General features: G+C 43.7%; 1 protein-coding gene across 10 annotated transcripts; it reads left to right on the top strand.

Moving 5' to 3' along the window:
- The first annotated feature begins 2,558 nt into the window (after nt 1-2,558).
- Nucleotides 2,559-6,355, top strand: LOC123169749 (uncharacterized). Of its 10 annotated transcripts, none has more exons than XR_006484934.1 (8): nt 2,559-2,912; nt 3,035-3,115; nt 3,396-3,462; nt 3,677-3,698; nt 3,771-3,865; nt 3,963-4,058; nt 4,334-5,252; nt 5,950-6,355. XR_006484934.1 is itself a non-coding variant. In XM_044587615.1 (7 exons), the coding sequence occupies exons 1-5, from the start codon at nt 2,859-2,861 to the stop codon at nt 4,374-4,376; spliced, it is 267 nt and encodes an 88-aa protein (XP_044443550.1). In that variant the 5' UTR covers nt 2,559-2,858; the 3' UTR covers nt 4,377-4,433; nt 4,699-5,252; nt 5,950-6,355. The 10 variants fall into 10 exon arrangements, 6 of the variants coding, with proteins under 6 accessions (XP_044443550.1, XP_044443549.1, XP_044443551.1 ...); XR_006484936.1 differs by having other exon boundaries at nt 3,643-3,698; XR_006484935.1 differs by having other exon boundaries at nt 3,643-3,698; nt 3,817-3,865; nt 3,963-5,252.
- Nucleotides 6,356-16,241: the final 9,886 nt, after the last annotated feature.

Genomic DNA, 16,241 nt, shown 5'->3' with positions numbered 1-16,241 from the left:
TGTTCATGCCTGATTTTGTCTTTTTACCCCGCGCTCCTCGAATGTCCAAACTTCACCAAATTTTGTTTCGAACATTTTGACATTTTAAAACGCATTCAATATGCACTTTAAAAAGCAGGTTCATATGTACCCGGGTCCAGGACGTGTGTGCTATTTGTGTTGTTCTTTATAGTATATATTATTATTGTTAAATGTCTGCTTTGCAACAAGAGATAATACTTCTAAATGTTAGATGATTACAACAATCACGTCTAAAGAACACTATCGACCAACCATCGCTGCATTTTGTTTCACAACGGTGTAATTTCTTAACCTACCCAAAGAGGACATATGAGTAAGAAACATCAATTTACTCGCACCTCTTCACGTGAAAATATTGCATATGCAAAACAACTACAACAATCACGTTTAAGCAAGGTTGGGTGGGACATGAACTGGTTAGGGGTAACCACCTATTTGTTTGGCTTGACGGATCAACGGTGCAAAGGTTGTTGCATAACTTAATATTCTTCTGTACCGTGACATTACCCTTTAATACATGCAATTTGAACAACATTAATTTGGAGTTGTAGAACAAATTATCAGACCGATGACCTTTTTTGTTGTTGCGAAGTGTATCAACCTTCTTTTCTTTGCAGAGTGCATCAAGCAAACACATCGTCTGCCGTGTGATTGTACTCTAATTGCCACATGACCGTGCCCGGTGAGAGAGACCAAATGCAGACTTCTTGGAAAAGTGCATCAATAGGACACAACACGCCGGCAACAATGCATCAAACAACTCCACTTCTGAACCGGGCCCAGTATCAAGTATCAAACCGCGGCAACCGGAGACAACAAAGACATGAGGGGCACTTGACATCAGAGGGACGTGAGAGAGGTGAGAGTGCTTATCAGAACCCGCATCCGTGCTCTCCTGCAGGGACCGTCGTGCTCCTGTACGTGCACGTGTTGTAGTTGATCCACGGGATAGATGGAAGGCTTGCCCGCGAGTTTTGTCAGCCGGACTTGAAGGAGGTGATGGCAGGCGAGAGGACGTGAGGGACGCTCCCAAGATGATGGACGAAAAATGTCAAATGGGAGGAGGGACTCTGCGGGAGGGAGAGGTCGGACAAAGGTCTCTGCTAGCAGGAAAAGGAACGGATAGAGAAACGGCCTAGGCATTTCCATGCGTGTGGGGTTGGACCATGTTCAGAACGTGTGGAGGAAGCTCATGCTATAGTATGTTTTGAGAACTTCTTCTTTTTTCTTTTTGGTCCTGCTGTACGTGCATGCATGCATGCATACAACCCATTAACAGTGGCGCAAAGGGCGCCTCCTCGTATATGCCACGTCGATGGCGTGGGTTGGGCAGAAAAGATACTCGGTCGATGGCGTGGATTGGGCAGATGGCGTGGATGGCGTCTCCTCATTCCCTAAGAGCATCTCCAACATGCGCGGCAAAAGGCGCGCCCGCGCGGTAAAGTTTGGTTTTAGCACGTGCCGGCTGGTTCCGCGCGCTCCAGCGGTGGCGGGAACTTACCGCGCGCGGGAGAAAGCGGCACGCGGCGCGGTAGATTTGGGGCGCCGCTTCGCGCGCGTCTATAAAATCCCGCGCTCGCCACGTGCACAGAACACAGCCACGCGCCCTCCCCTCGCAACCTCGCCGCTTCTATACCTCGCCGCTTCGCCGCTTTTCGCGCCACCATGCCGCCGCGCCGCCGGGGTTCTTTGGGATACCGCGGCGTCCGCGAGCGCCCCAACGGCTGGTACTCCGCCGAGATCCGGGCCGGCGACGTCCGGCTCGGCCTCAGGTCGTTCCGGAGCGCGCACGAGGCGGCCCGCGCGTACGACGCGGCGGCGTGGCGCTTGGAGAGGCCCCGGTCGCAGATGAACTTCTGGGACGTCTTCACGCGCGAGCAGGCGCAGCGCGTCGCCCCTCCGCCGCGTCTCATCACCGACATGGACCGTACCGACCACGCTCGGCGGCAGCGCCGCCTCCTCATCGCCGAGGAGGACGAGCGAGCCATGGCGGAGTGGCGCCGTCGCCACCCGGAGGACGTCGCCGACGAGCGTGCCTACTGGGCGGAGAGGACGGCAAGGCGCCGCGCGGAGCGGGCGGACCGGCGTCGGCGGAAGGCATTGGCGAATGCGCAGTGCGATGTCGTTGAAGCAGGTGGGAGGTCGATCTTCACGTCAGACGATGAACGTTGGGACGACATATGGCTCGATACCTCGGGCAACACCGACGAGGATGATGATGGTGATGATGGTAGCGACTTGGAGTAGTTTCTATCTATGTATGCCGTAGTAGTTTCTATCTAGTTGCACCGTAGTTCTATCTATCTATGCTTTCGAACTATCTATCTAGTTGCACCGATGTAAAATACCTTTGTATCGTTTTTTATCTATGCAAAATTATAATTTAAAAAATGTTGTAGAATGAGCGCGCGCTACATTTTAGCGCGCCTGCTGGAGCCAGCGCTGCTTGCCGCGCCAAATCAGGCGATGGGCGCGGGAAGCAGTTTTTAGCGCGCGGCGCGTTCGGTTGCTGTTGGAGATGCTCTAATTCCCATCCTTCTCTCTCCATCTCCCTCGTCTGCAGCCGCCCTCCCCATAGCCGCTACCACAACCGGCGCACTGCCCCATAGCTGGCGCCCCCCACTCCTTCCCCCTCCCCTCAGGCTATCCCCACCACTGACGACCTCCTTGCCTCCTCAGGCTCTGGCACGCCCATGGCTCTGCTTCCCCCATCGACCGGAGGAACGCAGACGGAGCACGCCGTCGCCATCGCACATTCTTCCTCCTCCGCTACCGGTCGTCTGCCCCTCCCCTCTTCTCCCCATGGGATAGCCAGGGGCCCACCTTGTGCTTGAGTCATGGAGGGGCCGCCGGCGGGTGTGGATGAGGAGATCCACCACAGACAACCCGAGGTGAGATGGGAAAAAGATGCAAGGTCAGATGTGGATGGGGTAGGGGGGTCAGCCATCACTGGAGATAGAGGAAGCAACAATTTTTTTTTCTGCCGACTTCTCGCTTATTGCTGCTACTGCAGGTTATTCGCCTGTCCATGCTGCTATTACAGAGGCGGACGCCGTGGCTGCCGTTTCATCCGCACACGCATTGGCCATCCCAGGTTTATTGATGGTTCTATTTCATTCATGTGTCTAGCTGCCCACATGTTGTGTTTGCTGGTCATTTAGGCTCGATTATGAATTGAAACATGGCACATCACCCATCGCGTTGGTGAAGAAAATGCTTTTTTAATTAAAATAGTGAAGTGATCTGGGCTGCAAAAGCACGTTCACAACTACACCAGCAAGATTCCTATGTTCCTCTTGTCGATTCCCTTATTCAGATGATAATCAAGCAATAATTGCTTACTCTATTCTCTCTGGTTTTTCATGTGGGAGCAGAATGTGACCCTATGCGTGGTGGTGGGGTATGATCTGATCAAGGTCTCCGAGCAGCTCTGCAAATCAGGTACCCAGCCTGCTTGGATTCAGCAGTACAGTCTGCTTGGATTCAGAGTTCCTTCTGACCGCACTGTTTACTCACCTTGTCTGAAACCATAATCGATTGAGATCGTGTGGCATTCTTTCTTGCGCTGCTTTTGTCGATGAGTTTTGAGGTCTTAGTAGTGATGCTATGTGATTCTTGCAGGAATTTATTAACTTAACTCTTCGTTGCATTGCAGACTTGGATATCCCGATTAAAAGGTCAGTGCAGAATCATGTCTTACAATTCCTACTGGCGCTAGCTCTTTATTTAGAGAGTGAATGTTTGCTCAGGGATACATTCATAGAGTTCCTTAGCGCAATGATGTGTCACCTACAGGAAGAAACTGTAGTCAAGAAGAACGTGATCATTTGATAAGTATGATAAGGTACAGGTCATCTTGTAAGAACAAGTAGTTAGTTCTAATAAGAAAGGGTAAAGATCTATTAGGAAAACATGGAGCTGAGTCGACTCATATTGTTTAGGTACATAACATTCAGCCTGAAATGGTGTTGGTGTTTCGCAAAAAGTTTGGCCACTTGAACCTGACTTTTTCTATTGGAGAGCAGATCAGTTCTGATGTAAGTGTTGTACTGTTGAAAACTCATAAATATCTTCTAGAAATATTCAGCTCGTTTCCTATCACGTTGTATTTGCTGATTTATGGTTGTTCGTATAGTTGGCTATAGACTACATTTTTCTTGTCCTACACTTCCCTTTCCTCCATGTTAAAGTTCGCAACATGGAAAATGTTCACATGCTTGATATGTGCTTCCGTCCTTATGCAGTGTAGATTTAAAAAATATAATGTTTTCTGATTGTCATTTATTTCCTATTTTTGATTCATGGATGACAGTAATCTACCTACCAACGCTCAAATGGTTTCAAGAAATTGGTGAAAACAAGTGATGTGTTTTCAATCTTTTGATGTGTGAAGATGTGCATCACATGTCAATGTAAGGAGAAATGGAAGGATTTATGGCAACATCCAACAATTTTGTTGCTTACTTGTACAACCTATTTTTTATTTGGTGATATTCGTTGCAATATACCTATGTATCACACATACTACAAGGAGACAAAGTCTTAATTAATAATTGGAACCTGTAACTCATATATGTCCTTTGTTAAGGATGCTTTTTTTGTTTTATAGCTCAGACTGAATTCTATGATCCTATCCAAGCCCTGTTCACTGGCATTGCCTGTTGATTCCCTTCTCAGAACAGAAGATCCACACTAAACATAGCATGTCCATCAGAGGAGCAAATGTTGTTTATCACCGCATCTCTTCACATGTTGGCAAGCCTGATATCTATGAAAGTACACCTTTGTGCTTGGTGGTAAACTTGTTTCTCATTCACTTATGTTCAGCATTTCCTTGATCATTTTGTAATATTATTTTTGTATTTTTCTCTGCATTAAGATTGATGCACAGTCTGGTACTTAGAAGAAAATTTTGTCCATGATTTTCTGCTGGGTTGATTTTGACATTAATTTAACAATGAGTACTTAAATTGTGATATTTCGAAGTGCATGGGAGCTATATAGGTCCGCTATTATTCGGTTTGAGCTTTATGGCAGAAATTAGCTTCATGTTTCTCTGAACAAACTAGGCACTATACAAGGTGGTGGCGCCGTACCTGCTTGGTGCGGACAGGAGAAGATGCAGGGGTTCCGCTTCTCGGCCTCGGCGACATCATCGTGCCCCTCCACCGCTGGTTTTGTTGCTCAGGCGGCACTACCGCTCTACTATGGCAGGCCTGCTTGTTGCTCAGGTGGGACTGCAGATCTTCCGAAGCTTCTCTTTTTTGTGCTATCTCGTTATTTTGTTTGTTTGGTGGTCGTGATTGGAAAGCTTGCTACTCCTACTGAAGTATCATTGTTGCTGCTCGATTTGTTCCACTTTCTTTGGGATTATCAGTTGGTGTGCTTGTAATATTAATTTATTGCATCGAGCATGGAGTATCCTTTTTCTCTTGGAAAATGTTTGATCCTAGGGCTTTTTACTTGCATATACTAGATCAAATGAAGTTCATTAGGAGGGACGCAAAACAACCAGGCATGACCTACCGCTTCGCTCCTAACCGCTTGAGCAAGGCAATGGGAGAGGCGAACACAACTACCTGCCTCCTTCCTTGGGGCAACACCGTTGGTCCCTGCCACCTCCGTCGTCTGCTCCGGTGACTAGCGGGTGGGGACCTTGGGGGTTCGGCTCCGACTGTAGATAGAGTTACAACTTAATATTTTCCATACAATTTCCTATGTCTACCTATGATCTGTGGAACTCCGCCTTTGCTTTTTGAGACTGCTAAACCTTCTGGTTGTGCCTCTCTGATCAAGACTGGCCCTTCTATGTTAACAAACCTATTAGTATCTATCAAACTATCTTCTGCTTTATGAATGGACACCGCTTGTTGATATTTCTAGCATATACTTGATGAAATATGCATAAATATGTGTTCTTTCTTATAGGTCTACAGAAAAATCAAGGATCAGTTCAATGGGAGTTGGACTGACGAAAAGACTTGTTTGAACACAGAAGAATCAAGGATCAGTTCATAATAGAGCCGCCGTGAGTACCTTGTAGCCTCGCTACTTCGTTTGGTTCTGTTTGACGGAATACTACTATGCCTCTTTCCATTTTGGTATGATGATTAGAGCAGATAGCGTTTTGCTGCTTAGCATGGCATGTTTGTTTGTCTCAAGTTGTAATTTTTCTGACGAGTTTGTGATTTTAGACCTTCCTCTTATTAAAAGTACCTTAGATTTTCTTGTAAATAGACAGTCAAAGCTCAAAAATTAGCTATGGGTCATACTAGCATATAGTATTCTTATTAAAAATCTTTGCATTTAAGTTTGAAATATTTATGTTGCACAACTCACACTATTCTTTTTGGTATAACATGACCGTTTGATTCAGTTATTTGGATTCATTACTGAACTATGTACCGCTTCTTGTTCATCTGTATAGCTTATGACGAGGTACAGATTCTGTTTAGCATTCATGTTTACCATTGGTTATGGGTTAAAGTCAGCAAAGGTAGCATATTCACATATTTGCAAATCGCTTTTGCTGTATATAAGTGCGATCAGGGATCAACCTACACCTACGAATGTGCGTAAGCTAGATAAATGCGCACATGAACGCTTGACATGTTAGCTGACTAAGCAATTCCATCTATGAACCATAGCAACAAGATATTAAGTTGAGGGCGATCGTCTTCACTTTAACAACTGGAAGGTCTAGTGAATTTGCAATGAGATGTGGGCATGACATGAGGCAAAACACATAGCTACCTAGAAAGACTTAACCGTCCGAGCTAGAATAGTAGAATATGGTTATTACCAGTTTTCATAATACCAGGTTTATCTTTGCAACTCTATGCTAACAAAAAAGTCATGCTACAATAAGCACGATAGTTTCTATTTCAACAGTAAGGGCCTAGAGCAATATCAATGGTTACCTGCAGACACTAGTGGAAAAATCGTCGTTGCCGAGTTCTTTCGTGGTCCATGTACTATGTGTCACCAACCGGGACCAAAGGCTTTGTGCTGCCCGCGTCGCGGCCAAAAGTTTAGTCCCACCTCGCTAGTTGAGAGAGCTCGAGAGTGGTTTATAAGCGCTGCTGCGCCCACCTTCTCGAGCTCCTCTCAACTGCAAGCTTTTGGGCCTAATCTGTTACAATGTGCCTGTGGGCCTACTGGGTCTACTACGGGCTTGAATTCTGGCCCACCTGGCTGGTTGGGTTTCTAGTCGTATTCAGGCCATGGTGGCCCAGTAGGCGGCATTTTTTTCCAGTTTTTTTGTTTTGTTTTTTGTATTATTTATTTTCTTTTCTTTTTGCTTTATTTTTTTAATTCTATTTGCTTTTAGGTCACAAAAATTATAAACTTTCTGTTAGTGCCATTAGTTTTCAAATTTGATTTTTGAATGATTTTTTCCTACTATTTAATATTATTGTTTTTTATCATTATACTCAATTTGGTAATTTTAGGTTATTTTAAATATCTATTTTAATGAAAAACAGATTTTGTTATTTTAGTTTGCTATTAAAGTTTCTAACAAAAAAATTCTTTATGAAAATTCTTTTTGCTTTTAATGTTTTCAACAAAAAATTCTTATATGATTTTAGTTGCATAAATTTTATATAATTTTAGTTTCAAAAATACTAGAGGTTTATAAAAGATGTTTAGTTGATTCCTTTTGCTTTTAGTTGCATAAATTCTTAGAAAATTCTTTTTGCTTTTAATGTTTTGAACAGAAATAGAAACTTTCAACATTTTTTGAACTTATTTGAACTCCAGACTTTTTGTGTGTTCAAAATGGACCATTCAACCGGGACCTCATCAATTTTCAACCCTTTCTGACTTCATTTGTTATTTTTCATGCATTTACTGATTTGGTTGAGCTAAACGGCCCTGAAATTAAAAAGCATTTCAAATGAACTCTGAAAAGGTTTAAAGTTGGCATGACATCATCATTTCACCCACATAGCATGTGCAAAAGAGTAGAGAGGATTACGACAAAAACTGGATGCATTTCGTGTACAAAACGGATAATTTTTTCGAAGTATCAGGGTTTCATACGAAAACTCGTCTGTTACAAAGGGATTTTAATTTTTTGAACTTATTTGAATTCCAGACTTTTTCCGTGTTCAAAATGCACCATTCAAAGCCACATCATCAATTTTCAACCCTTTCTGACTTCATTTGTTATTTTTCATGCATTTACTGATATTTTTCTGTGTTCAAAATGCACCATTCGAAGCCCCATTTAAAGCTATATGACCCTGAAATTGAAAAGCATTTCATTTCATACGGAAACTCGTCTGTTATAACAGGCATTGCATTTCTTCACATGTAACTGCAGTGATATTCTAGATAAAGGCATCATCATAATAGTTGTGGAGAGAAAGTCTTCACTATTTCTTCGCTTGTGTCCTTTGCTTATTGCGCCGTAACCATGGATACTCTTCATCATTTATCAGGATGCTTGGGTCAGCCTTGACTTTGAAGGATGGAATTTCATGAATCATAATCTTCAGACATGTCTGTCTTGCCCTCTACTCCCACGATGTCCCTTTTTCCTGAAAGAACTATGTGGCGCTTTGGCTCATCGTATGATGTATTCGCTTCCTTATCTTTTATTTTTCTCGGTTTGGTAGACATGTCCTTCACATAGATAACTTATGCCACATCATTGGCTAGGACGAACGACTCGTCAGTGTACCCAAGATTGTTCAGATCCACTTTTGTCATTCCGTACTGTGGGTCTACCTGTACCCCGTCTCCTGACAGATTTACCCATTTGCACTTAAACAATGGGACCTTAAAATCATGTCCGTAGTCAGGTTCTCATATGTCCACTATGTAACCATAATATGTGTCCTTTCCCCTCTTGTTGCTGCATCAAAGCAGACACCGCTGTTTTGGTTGGTGCTCTTTTGATCTTGGGCGATCGTGTAAAATGTATTCCCATTTATCTCGTATCGTTTGTAAGTCAATACCGTCGAAGATGGTCCCCTGGACAACGAGTACAACTCATCATAAACAGTGTTGTCACCTCTGAGACGTGTTTCCAACCAACTGCTAAAAGTCCTGATGTGTTCACATGTAATCCAGTCGTCACACTGCTCCGGGTGTTGGAGCGTAGACTGTTCTTGTGTTCATCGACATACGGGGTCACCAAGGTAGAGTTCTATAGAACTGTGTAGTGTGCTTGAGACCAAGAATGCCCGTCACTGCATATTATTGAGTCTCCTCCAAGCATGTCTTTTCCAGTCAGTCTCCCCTCATACCGCGATATAGGGAGACCTATCTTCTTAAGGCCAGGAATGAAGTCAACACTAAAACCAATGACATCCTCTGTTTGATGGCCCATGGAGATGCTTCCTTCTGGCCTAGTGCGGTTACGGACATATTTCTTTAGGACCCCCATGAACCTCTCAAAGGGGAATATATTGTGTAGAAATACGGGGCCCAGAATGACAATCTCGTCGACTAGATGAACTAGGACATGCGTCATGATATTGAAGAAGGATGGTGGGAACACCAGCTTGAAACTGATAAGACATTGCGCCACATCACTCCTTAGCCTTGGTATGATTTCTGGATCGATCACCTTCTGAGAGATTGCATTGAGGAATGCACATAGCTTCACAATGGCTAATCGGACGTTTTCTGGTAGAAGCCCCCTCAATGCAACCAGAAGCAGTTGCGTCATAATCACGTGGCAGTCATGAGACTTTAGGTTCTGGAACTTTTTCTTTAGCATATTTATTATTTCCTTTATATTCGACGAGAATACAGTCGGGACCTTCATACTGAGCAGGCATTCAAAAAAGATTTCCTTCTCTTCTATGGTAAGAGCATAGCTAGTAGGACCTTCATATTACTTTGGAGGCATGCCGTCTTTTTCGTGCAAACGTTGCAGGTCCTCCCGTGCCTCAGGTGTATCTTTTGTCTTCCCATACACCACTACTAGGGAAAAGCCTAGCAGCAGCGCGGGTTTTAGGCCTATCAGTAGCGCGGGCAGGAGCGCTACTGGTGCGGCGCTACAGCTAAAGGTTAGCAATAGCGTGGGTTAACCCACGCTATTGCTATACCAACTTAGTAGTAGCGCTTTCCCCAAACAGCGCTACTGGTAATTACTAGTAGCGCTTCTCCCAGCCCGCGCTACTACTATTATTCTGTATTTTTTTTTATTTCATGTTGTATTCATACACCTCTATACAAGTTTTCATACAGCAGCAATTTAGAGATTGTTTTTACATCATAATGAGTTATTACATCACTGGGTGAAAGAACCGTGGACCAGTTTCAAGTGGACCATCCACTTGAAACTAATCCGCGGTTCTTTCACGCAACGATATAATAAATATCATCATCATCATCATCATCATCATCATCATTATCATATCATTAACAACTTATCATCATAATACATCATTGTCATATAAAACCTCCTCATGATCATCGTTTTCATCAATGAGACATCACATAGCAAGTTGGTCACTAGTCATAATCACAACTACTCTTCATCATCAACTCTAACACATTGTACCACATAATAAACATATTGTACCTCATAGGACCTACTACATTCTCTTAGGACCTACTATATTCTCTAAGGTAAAATAGCATAAAACAAGATAGCCCCTGACTCTCCATTATGGAGAATGGCGATTATCATGTCTCCAATTCTTGCCTTTCGCTTAATGTTGCTTCCAAGAACCGCCTTACGACTGTCCAAACATTTTTTCCATTCTTTGATTAGCATGTGTTCACCGGTTTTAGAAATCCGATATGCACAAGTGAGATCCGTAGGATGACCTGGCTGTATGTTCAGAACATCAAGGCGACCATTCTGATACATCAGATGAGGCACACAATCCATCGGGGTTTTCCATTGAAAAACATAGTAATAACTTCGTAGTTAGCAATGATGTACTAGTTCTAGAAGTATGCAAAAGATGCACGGATGTCGTAATAGTAAAAAATCTTACCAGGGTATCTCCATAGAAGTTACCGTGGTTCAATACGTGCACTAGTGGCACGTATTCACCATAATTTGGAGGATTCGATAATAGGTATTGTAATTCTCAAGATATGTACAAAATGCGATCAGATGATTTTTCTCCTTATAAGTTAATTCGGAGCCATCGGTGTAGTGAGTTTTGTCTACCATCTTCCGCACATTGTTTGAAGAATCAAAATAAGCTGTCAACTATTTTGAAATAAACAATATAAATTAGTTAATAACTATGTTTGAGAAACTCACATAGCGGTAGAATCGGAAGCGTATCAACAAGGACTCAAATGTCCATATTGTCTTGCTCGATGTCAGGATCACCAAGATCCATGGTGATAATCATATCCTCATAAAAACCATACATCTTGCAAAGTGCTTCCCAATTTTGGCAACCAAAATGGGTTACGCTCTGAGAATTGTACAGATTTACTTCAAAATCCATATCATGATGGGTCCTTAGGTGTATTTTCTTTGTTTCAAAATTTTCATGGTCTTCAAAACCCATCCTCTCCAAGACATAGCGTCTTGCATGGCATGGGATAAGCTAGTCGAATTGTAAAAGATGAAAATTAGACGTTGAAATAGTTGAAGTCGTGCTTAATTACGAAAAAAACACTTGTCGTCATTGCGTACCGTTTCAACATCGAAGGTCTCCTCGAGCTTAATGCTGAAGCGCCGATCTTCGTCCAGGTGAGACCTGTCGCATAGACCTCGATCGTCGTGGCACCAGCTGCACTCCCCCGGGAGACTTTCGTCGTCCGAGTATGACATTTCCTACGTTCATAATTCAAAGATTAAACTTGTACAATTAAATATATGTACTAAAAACCTAAATTACATCATTATTATTCATCACGGATTGACTATCGGTCTGTCGAGTCTTTTCTTGAAAACTCTCAGCTCACGTGGTGTATACATTCAACCGTTGGTGATGGTCGCTCCTCCTTTCCTTCCCGAGTGCATTGCACCAAAATGTCTACCACACGGGAACGAAGGAGAAGCGACCCCCACGACAACAGTCGGGATTCTTCGTCCTCTCATATATGGTGGAGACTCTCCCTCACTGATTCCTCTCTGACATTTGCGATCGTCGGTGATAGTCGTTACTCCTCCTTCCCCTAGTGCATAACAAAGGTCTAGCACAAGGAGAAGAAGGAGAAACGACCCCCACGACAACAGTCGGGATTCTTCGGCCTCGACAGACTTAAAGTCAACCCGAAATGTCGTTTAATTATTTTTCGAGAAAATCCAAGCCACTCGATATTTCCTACATATTCTAGCACAAGTCATGCCAACATTCATGGAAAATTCCGGCATGACCTTTGCTAAAAACGGACATATCGAGCGCCTGAAATTTGCCGGAACAGAAATTAATCAACACTCCGGCAAAACATAGGCCACTCGGAGGTGTAACCTGAACATGACCCGGCCACTTGGGCAACTACATATCCTATTTGAGCAACACAAGATATACATGTTTTTATCTACATCATATGTTATAGGACTCATATTGACATGGAGATTTGGCTGGTCTCACCTCGAGGTCGGAGGGGGTCGGTGACGGGGATGATGGAGGGGCTCCCTGATTTCTGCAAAAATAAAAACCCTATAAGTTATCACTAATACGTCCCGAATAATTGCTTAAACTAAAAAAATAACAACAAATATGACATGTTCAACTAGTTCTATTAATTCAACTAGTTCTTACTAAATATAAACTTACTATAAATAGAAAAAACTAGTTCTTTCTAAAAATAAAGTAGTTCAACTAGTTATATTAATTTCCTTACTAAAAATACATTAGTTCTATTAATTCAACTAGTTCAACTAGTTTATTAATTTACTTACTAAACTAGTTCAACTAAACCTAAACTAGTTCAACTAGTTTATTAATTTACTTACTAATTATTTTAAACACTTACTAAAAACAGTAAAAAAACTACATTATACAATAGTAAAAAACATCTACTATTAACCATACTGCCCTAGTAATTAACATCTACTACTACTAAAAATCATTATCTATGAACCCTAAATTAACATCTACTACTACTAAAAAATATCTACTAACTAAGCAGAGAGAGGGGGTGGGGGAGGGGTGGGGGCCTTACAGAGAGGGGAGAGACGGTGGCGGGGAGGTGCTCGGCGACGGAGGTAGGGGCGGCGAGGGCGGGCTCGGGATCGGGAGGGGGCGGTCCTGGGTGGGCTCGGGCGGTGGCGGTGAGGTCGAGGGCGGCGGCGGTGAGGTCGAGGGCGGCGGCGGTGAGGTCGAGAGCGGCGGCGGGCGGTGGCGGTGAGGTCGAGGGCGGCGACGGTGAGGTCGAGAGCGGCGGCGGGCGGCGGCGGCGAGGTTGAGGGCGGCCTCGGGCGGCGGCGGTGAGGGTAGGCTCGGGCTCGGGCAGCGGCGACAGAGGAGTAGGGGAACAGGGGGAGAAAGGAGGGACTTAGCAAAATTTTGAGCCCGCGGGTGGTTAAGTCGAACTAGCAGTAGCGCTAATTAGGAAACGCGCTATAGCTAATTTAGCTATAGCGCGTTTTAGAGAAAAACGCTACTGCTAATGGAAGCAGTTATTTCTTTTGCTTATCCCAATATCAGTAGCGCTTTGTCCTGGAAAAACGCTATAAATCTAAGCAATGTAAAAACATCAAAAATATACATTGGTCATCATTGACCTTTTTGTGTAGAATCTAAATAGTCAACATGAATCCTCACTGTACCTGTATAGGTACAGGCGGGGATTCATATTGTAGCCATAAATCCTACACATATAGTTCAATGAAGACCAAGTGCTCGAGATAGTTTGAGAAGTAACATATTTAAGGTGGTAAACACCTTGTTCGCTTAGCAGTATGGGACTAAACTTAATTAGTTGCGGTGATACTTAGCAGTAGCGAGTTTTGAAGACAAACGCTGCTACTAAGTACATTAGCAGTAGCGTGTCCAGGAGAAGGGCGCGACTACTATATTTAGCCTGGGGGCAACGCTGTGGCAATTATAGTAGTAGCGCTCGTTTCACCTAGAGTGCTACTGCTACTGAGCTATTAGTAGCGCGGTTTCCTGAAGCTCGCTACTGCTAAGTAGCAGTAGCGTTTGTTTTTAAACCATGCTGCTGCTAAGATTCGGTGTATAAGGTTTTCCCTAGTAGTGCACGCCCAAGAAGCCTAGCAGGTTCACGCAAAAGTTCTTCGTCACGTGCATCACGTCGATTGAAGAGCGGACCTCTAGGTCTTTCCAGTAGGGTAGGTCCCAAAATATAGATTTCTTCTTCCACATGGGTGCGCGTCCCTCAGCGTCATTCGGAACAACTAGTCCGCCGGGACCCTTTCCAAAGATTACGTGTAAATCATTGACCATAGCAAGTACGTGATCACCGGTACGCATGGCGGGCTTCTTCCGGTGATCTGCCTCGCCTTTGAAATGCTTGCCTTTTTTTCGACATTGATGGTTGGTGATACGTCTCCGTCGTATCTACTTTTCCAAACACTTTTGCCCTTGTTTTGGACTCTAACTTGCATGATTTGGATGGAACTAACCCGGACTGACGCTGTTTTCAGCAGAATTGCCATGGTGTTATCTTTGTGCAGAAACAAAAGTTCTCGGAATGACCTGAAATTTCACGGAGATTATTTTTGGAAATAATAAAAAGTACTGGCGAAAGAATCAAGGCCAGGGGGCCCACACCCTTTCCACGAGGGTGGGGGGCGCGCCCCCTGCCTCGTGGGCCCCCTGAAGCTCCACCGACCTCAACTCCAACTCCATATATTCGTGTTCGAGGAGAAAAAAATCAGAGAGAAAGATTCATCACGTTTTACGATATGGAGCCGCCACCAAGCCCTAAACTCTCTCGGGAGGGCTGATCTGGAGTCCGTTTGGGGCTCCGGAAAGGGGAATTCGTCGCCGTCGTCATCATCAACCATCCTCCATCACCAATTTCATGATGCTCACCGCCGTGCGTGAGTAATTCCATTGTAGGCTTGCTGGACGGTGATGGGTTGGATGAGATTTATCATGTAATCGAGTTTGTTTTGTTAGGGTTTGATCCCTAGTATCCACTATGTTCTGAGATTGATGTTGCTATGACTTTGCTATGCTTAATGCTTGTCACTAGGGCCCGAGTGCCATGATTTCAGATCTGAACCTATTATGTTTTCATGAATATATGTGAGTTCTTGATCCTATCTTGCAAGTCTATAGTCACCTACTATGTGTTATGATCCGGCAACCCCGAAGTGACAATAATCCGGACCACTCCCGGTGATGACCGTAGTTTGAGGAGTTCATGTATTCACTATGTGTTAATGCTTTGGTCCGGTACTCTATTAAAAGGAGGCCTTAATATCCCTTAGTTTCCGTTAGGACCCCGCAGCCACGGGAGGGTAGGACAAAAGATGTCATGCAAGTTCTTTTCCATAAGCATGTATGACTATATTCGGAATACATGCCTACATTACATTGATGAATTGGAGCTAGTTCTGTGTCACCCTATGTTATGATTGTTACATGATGAACCGCATCCGGCATAATTCTCCATCACCGATCCAATGCCTACGAGTTTTTCACATATTGTTCTCCGCTTATTTTACTTTTCTGTTGCTACTGTTACAATCACTACAAAACCCAAAAAATATTACTTTTGCTACCATTACCGTTACTTCCATATTACTTTGGTACTAAATATTTTGCTGCAGATACTAAGTTATCCAGGTGTGGTTGAATTGACAACTCAACTGCTAATACTTGAGAATATTCTTTGGCTCCCCTTGTGTCGAATCAATAAATTTGGGTTGAATACTCTACCCTCGAAAATTGTTGCGATCTCCTATACTTGTGGGTTATCAAGACTATTTTCTGGCGCCGTTGCCGGGGAGCATAGCACTATTCTTTGAGTCACTTGGGATTTATATCTGCTGGTCACTATGAAGAACTTGAAAGACGCAAAAACAAAAATTTATCCCTCGACTACGAGGGGAGGTCAGGAACTGCCATCTAGCTCTGCACTTGATTCACCTTCTATTTTGAGTAAGCTTGCGACACCTAAACCTGCTTCTGCTATTAATTCTGATATGTCGCATGTTATTGATGATGCCACTTCTGTTATGCATGATACTTATGATGAAACTACTTCTATGCTTGATACTACTGTGCCACATGGTGAATTTCTTGATGAACAACTTGCTAGGGCTAGAGAGAATGAAATTACTGAAACTAATAGTATTGATGAAAGTGATGATG

The sequence above is a fragment of the Triticum aestivum genome, chromosome 7D, assembly GCF_018294505.1.
Source record: "Triticum aestivum cultivar Chinese Spring chromosome 7D, IWGSC CS RefSeq v2.1, whole genome shotgun sequence".
NCBI lineage: Eukaryota > Viridiplantae > Streptophyta > Magnoliopsida > Poales > Poaceae > Triticum > Triticum aestivum.
The sequence above is the reverse complement of the archived record's forward strand: the minus strand, read 5'-3'. Positions and strand labels throughout refer to the sequence as shown.

Excerpts from the sequence above, each read along its gene's own strand:
- LOC123169749 (XM_044587611.1), top strand. The coding sequence starts at position 2,859 with ATGGAGGGGCCGCCGGCGGGTGTGGATGAGGAGATCCACCACAGACAA. Across the intron at positions 2,913-3,034 it reads TCCACCACAGACAACCCGAG|GTTATTCGCCTGTCCATGCT; the intron begins GTGAGATGGGAA and ends CTGCTACTGCAG. Across the intron at positions 3,116-3,395 it reads ACACGCATTGGCCATCCCAG|AATGTGACCCTATGCGTGGT; the intron begins GTTTATTGATGG and ends ATGTGGGAGCAG.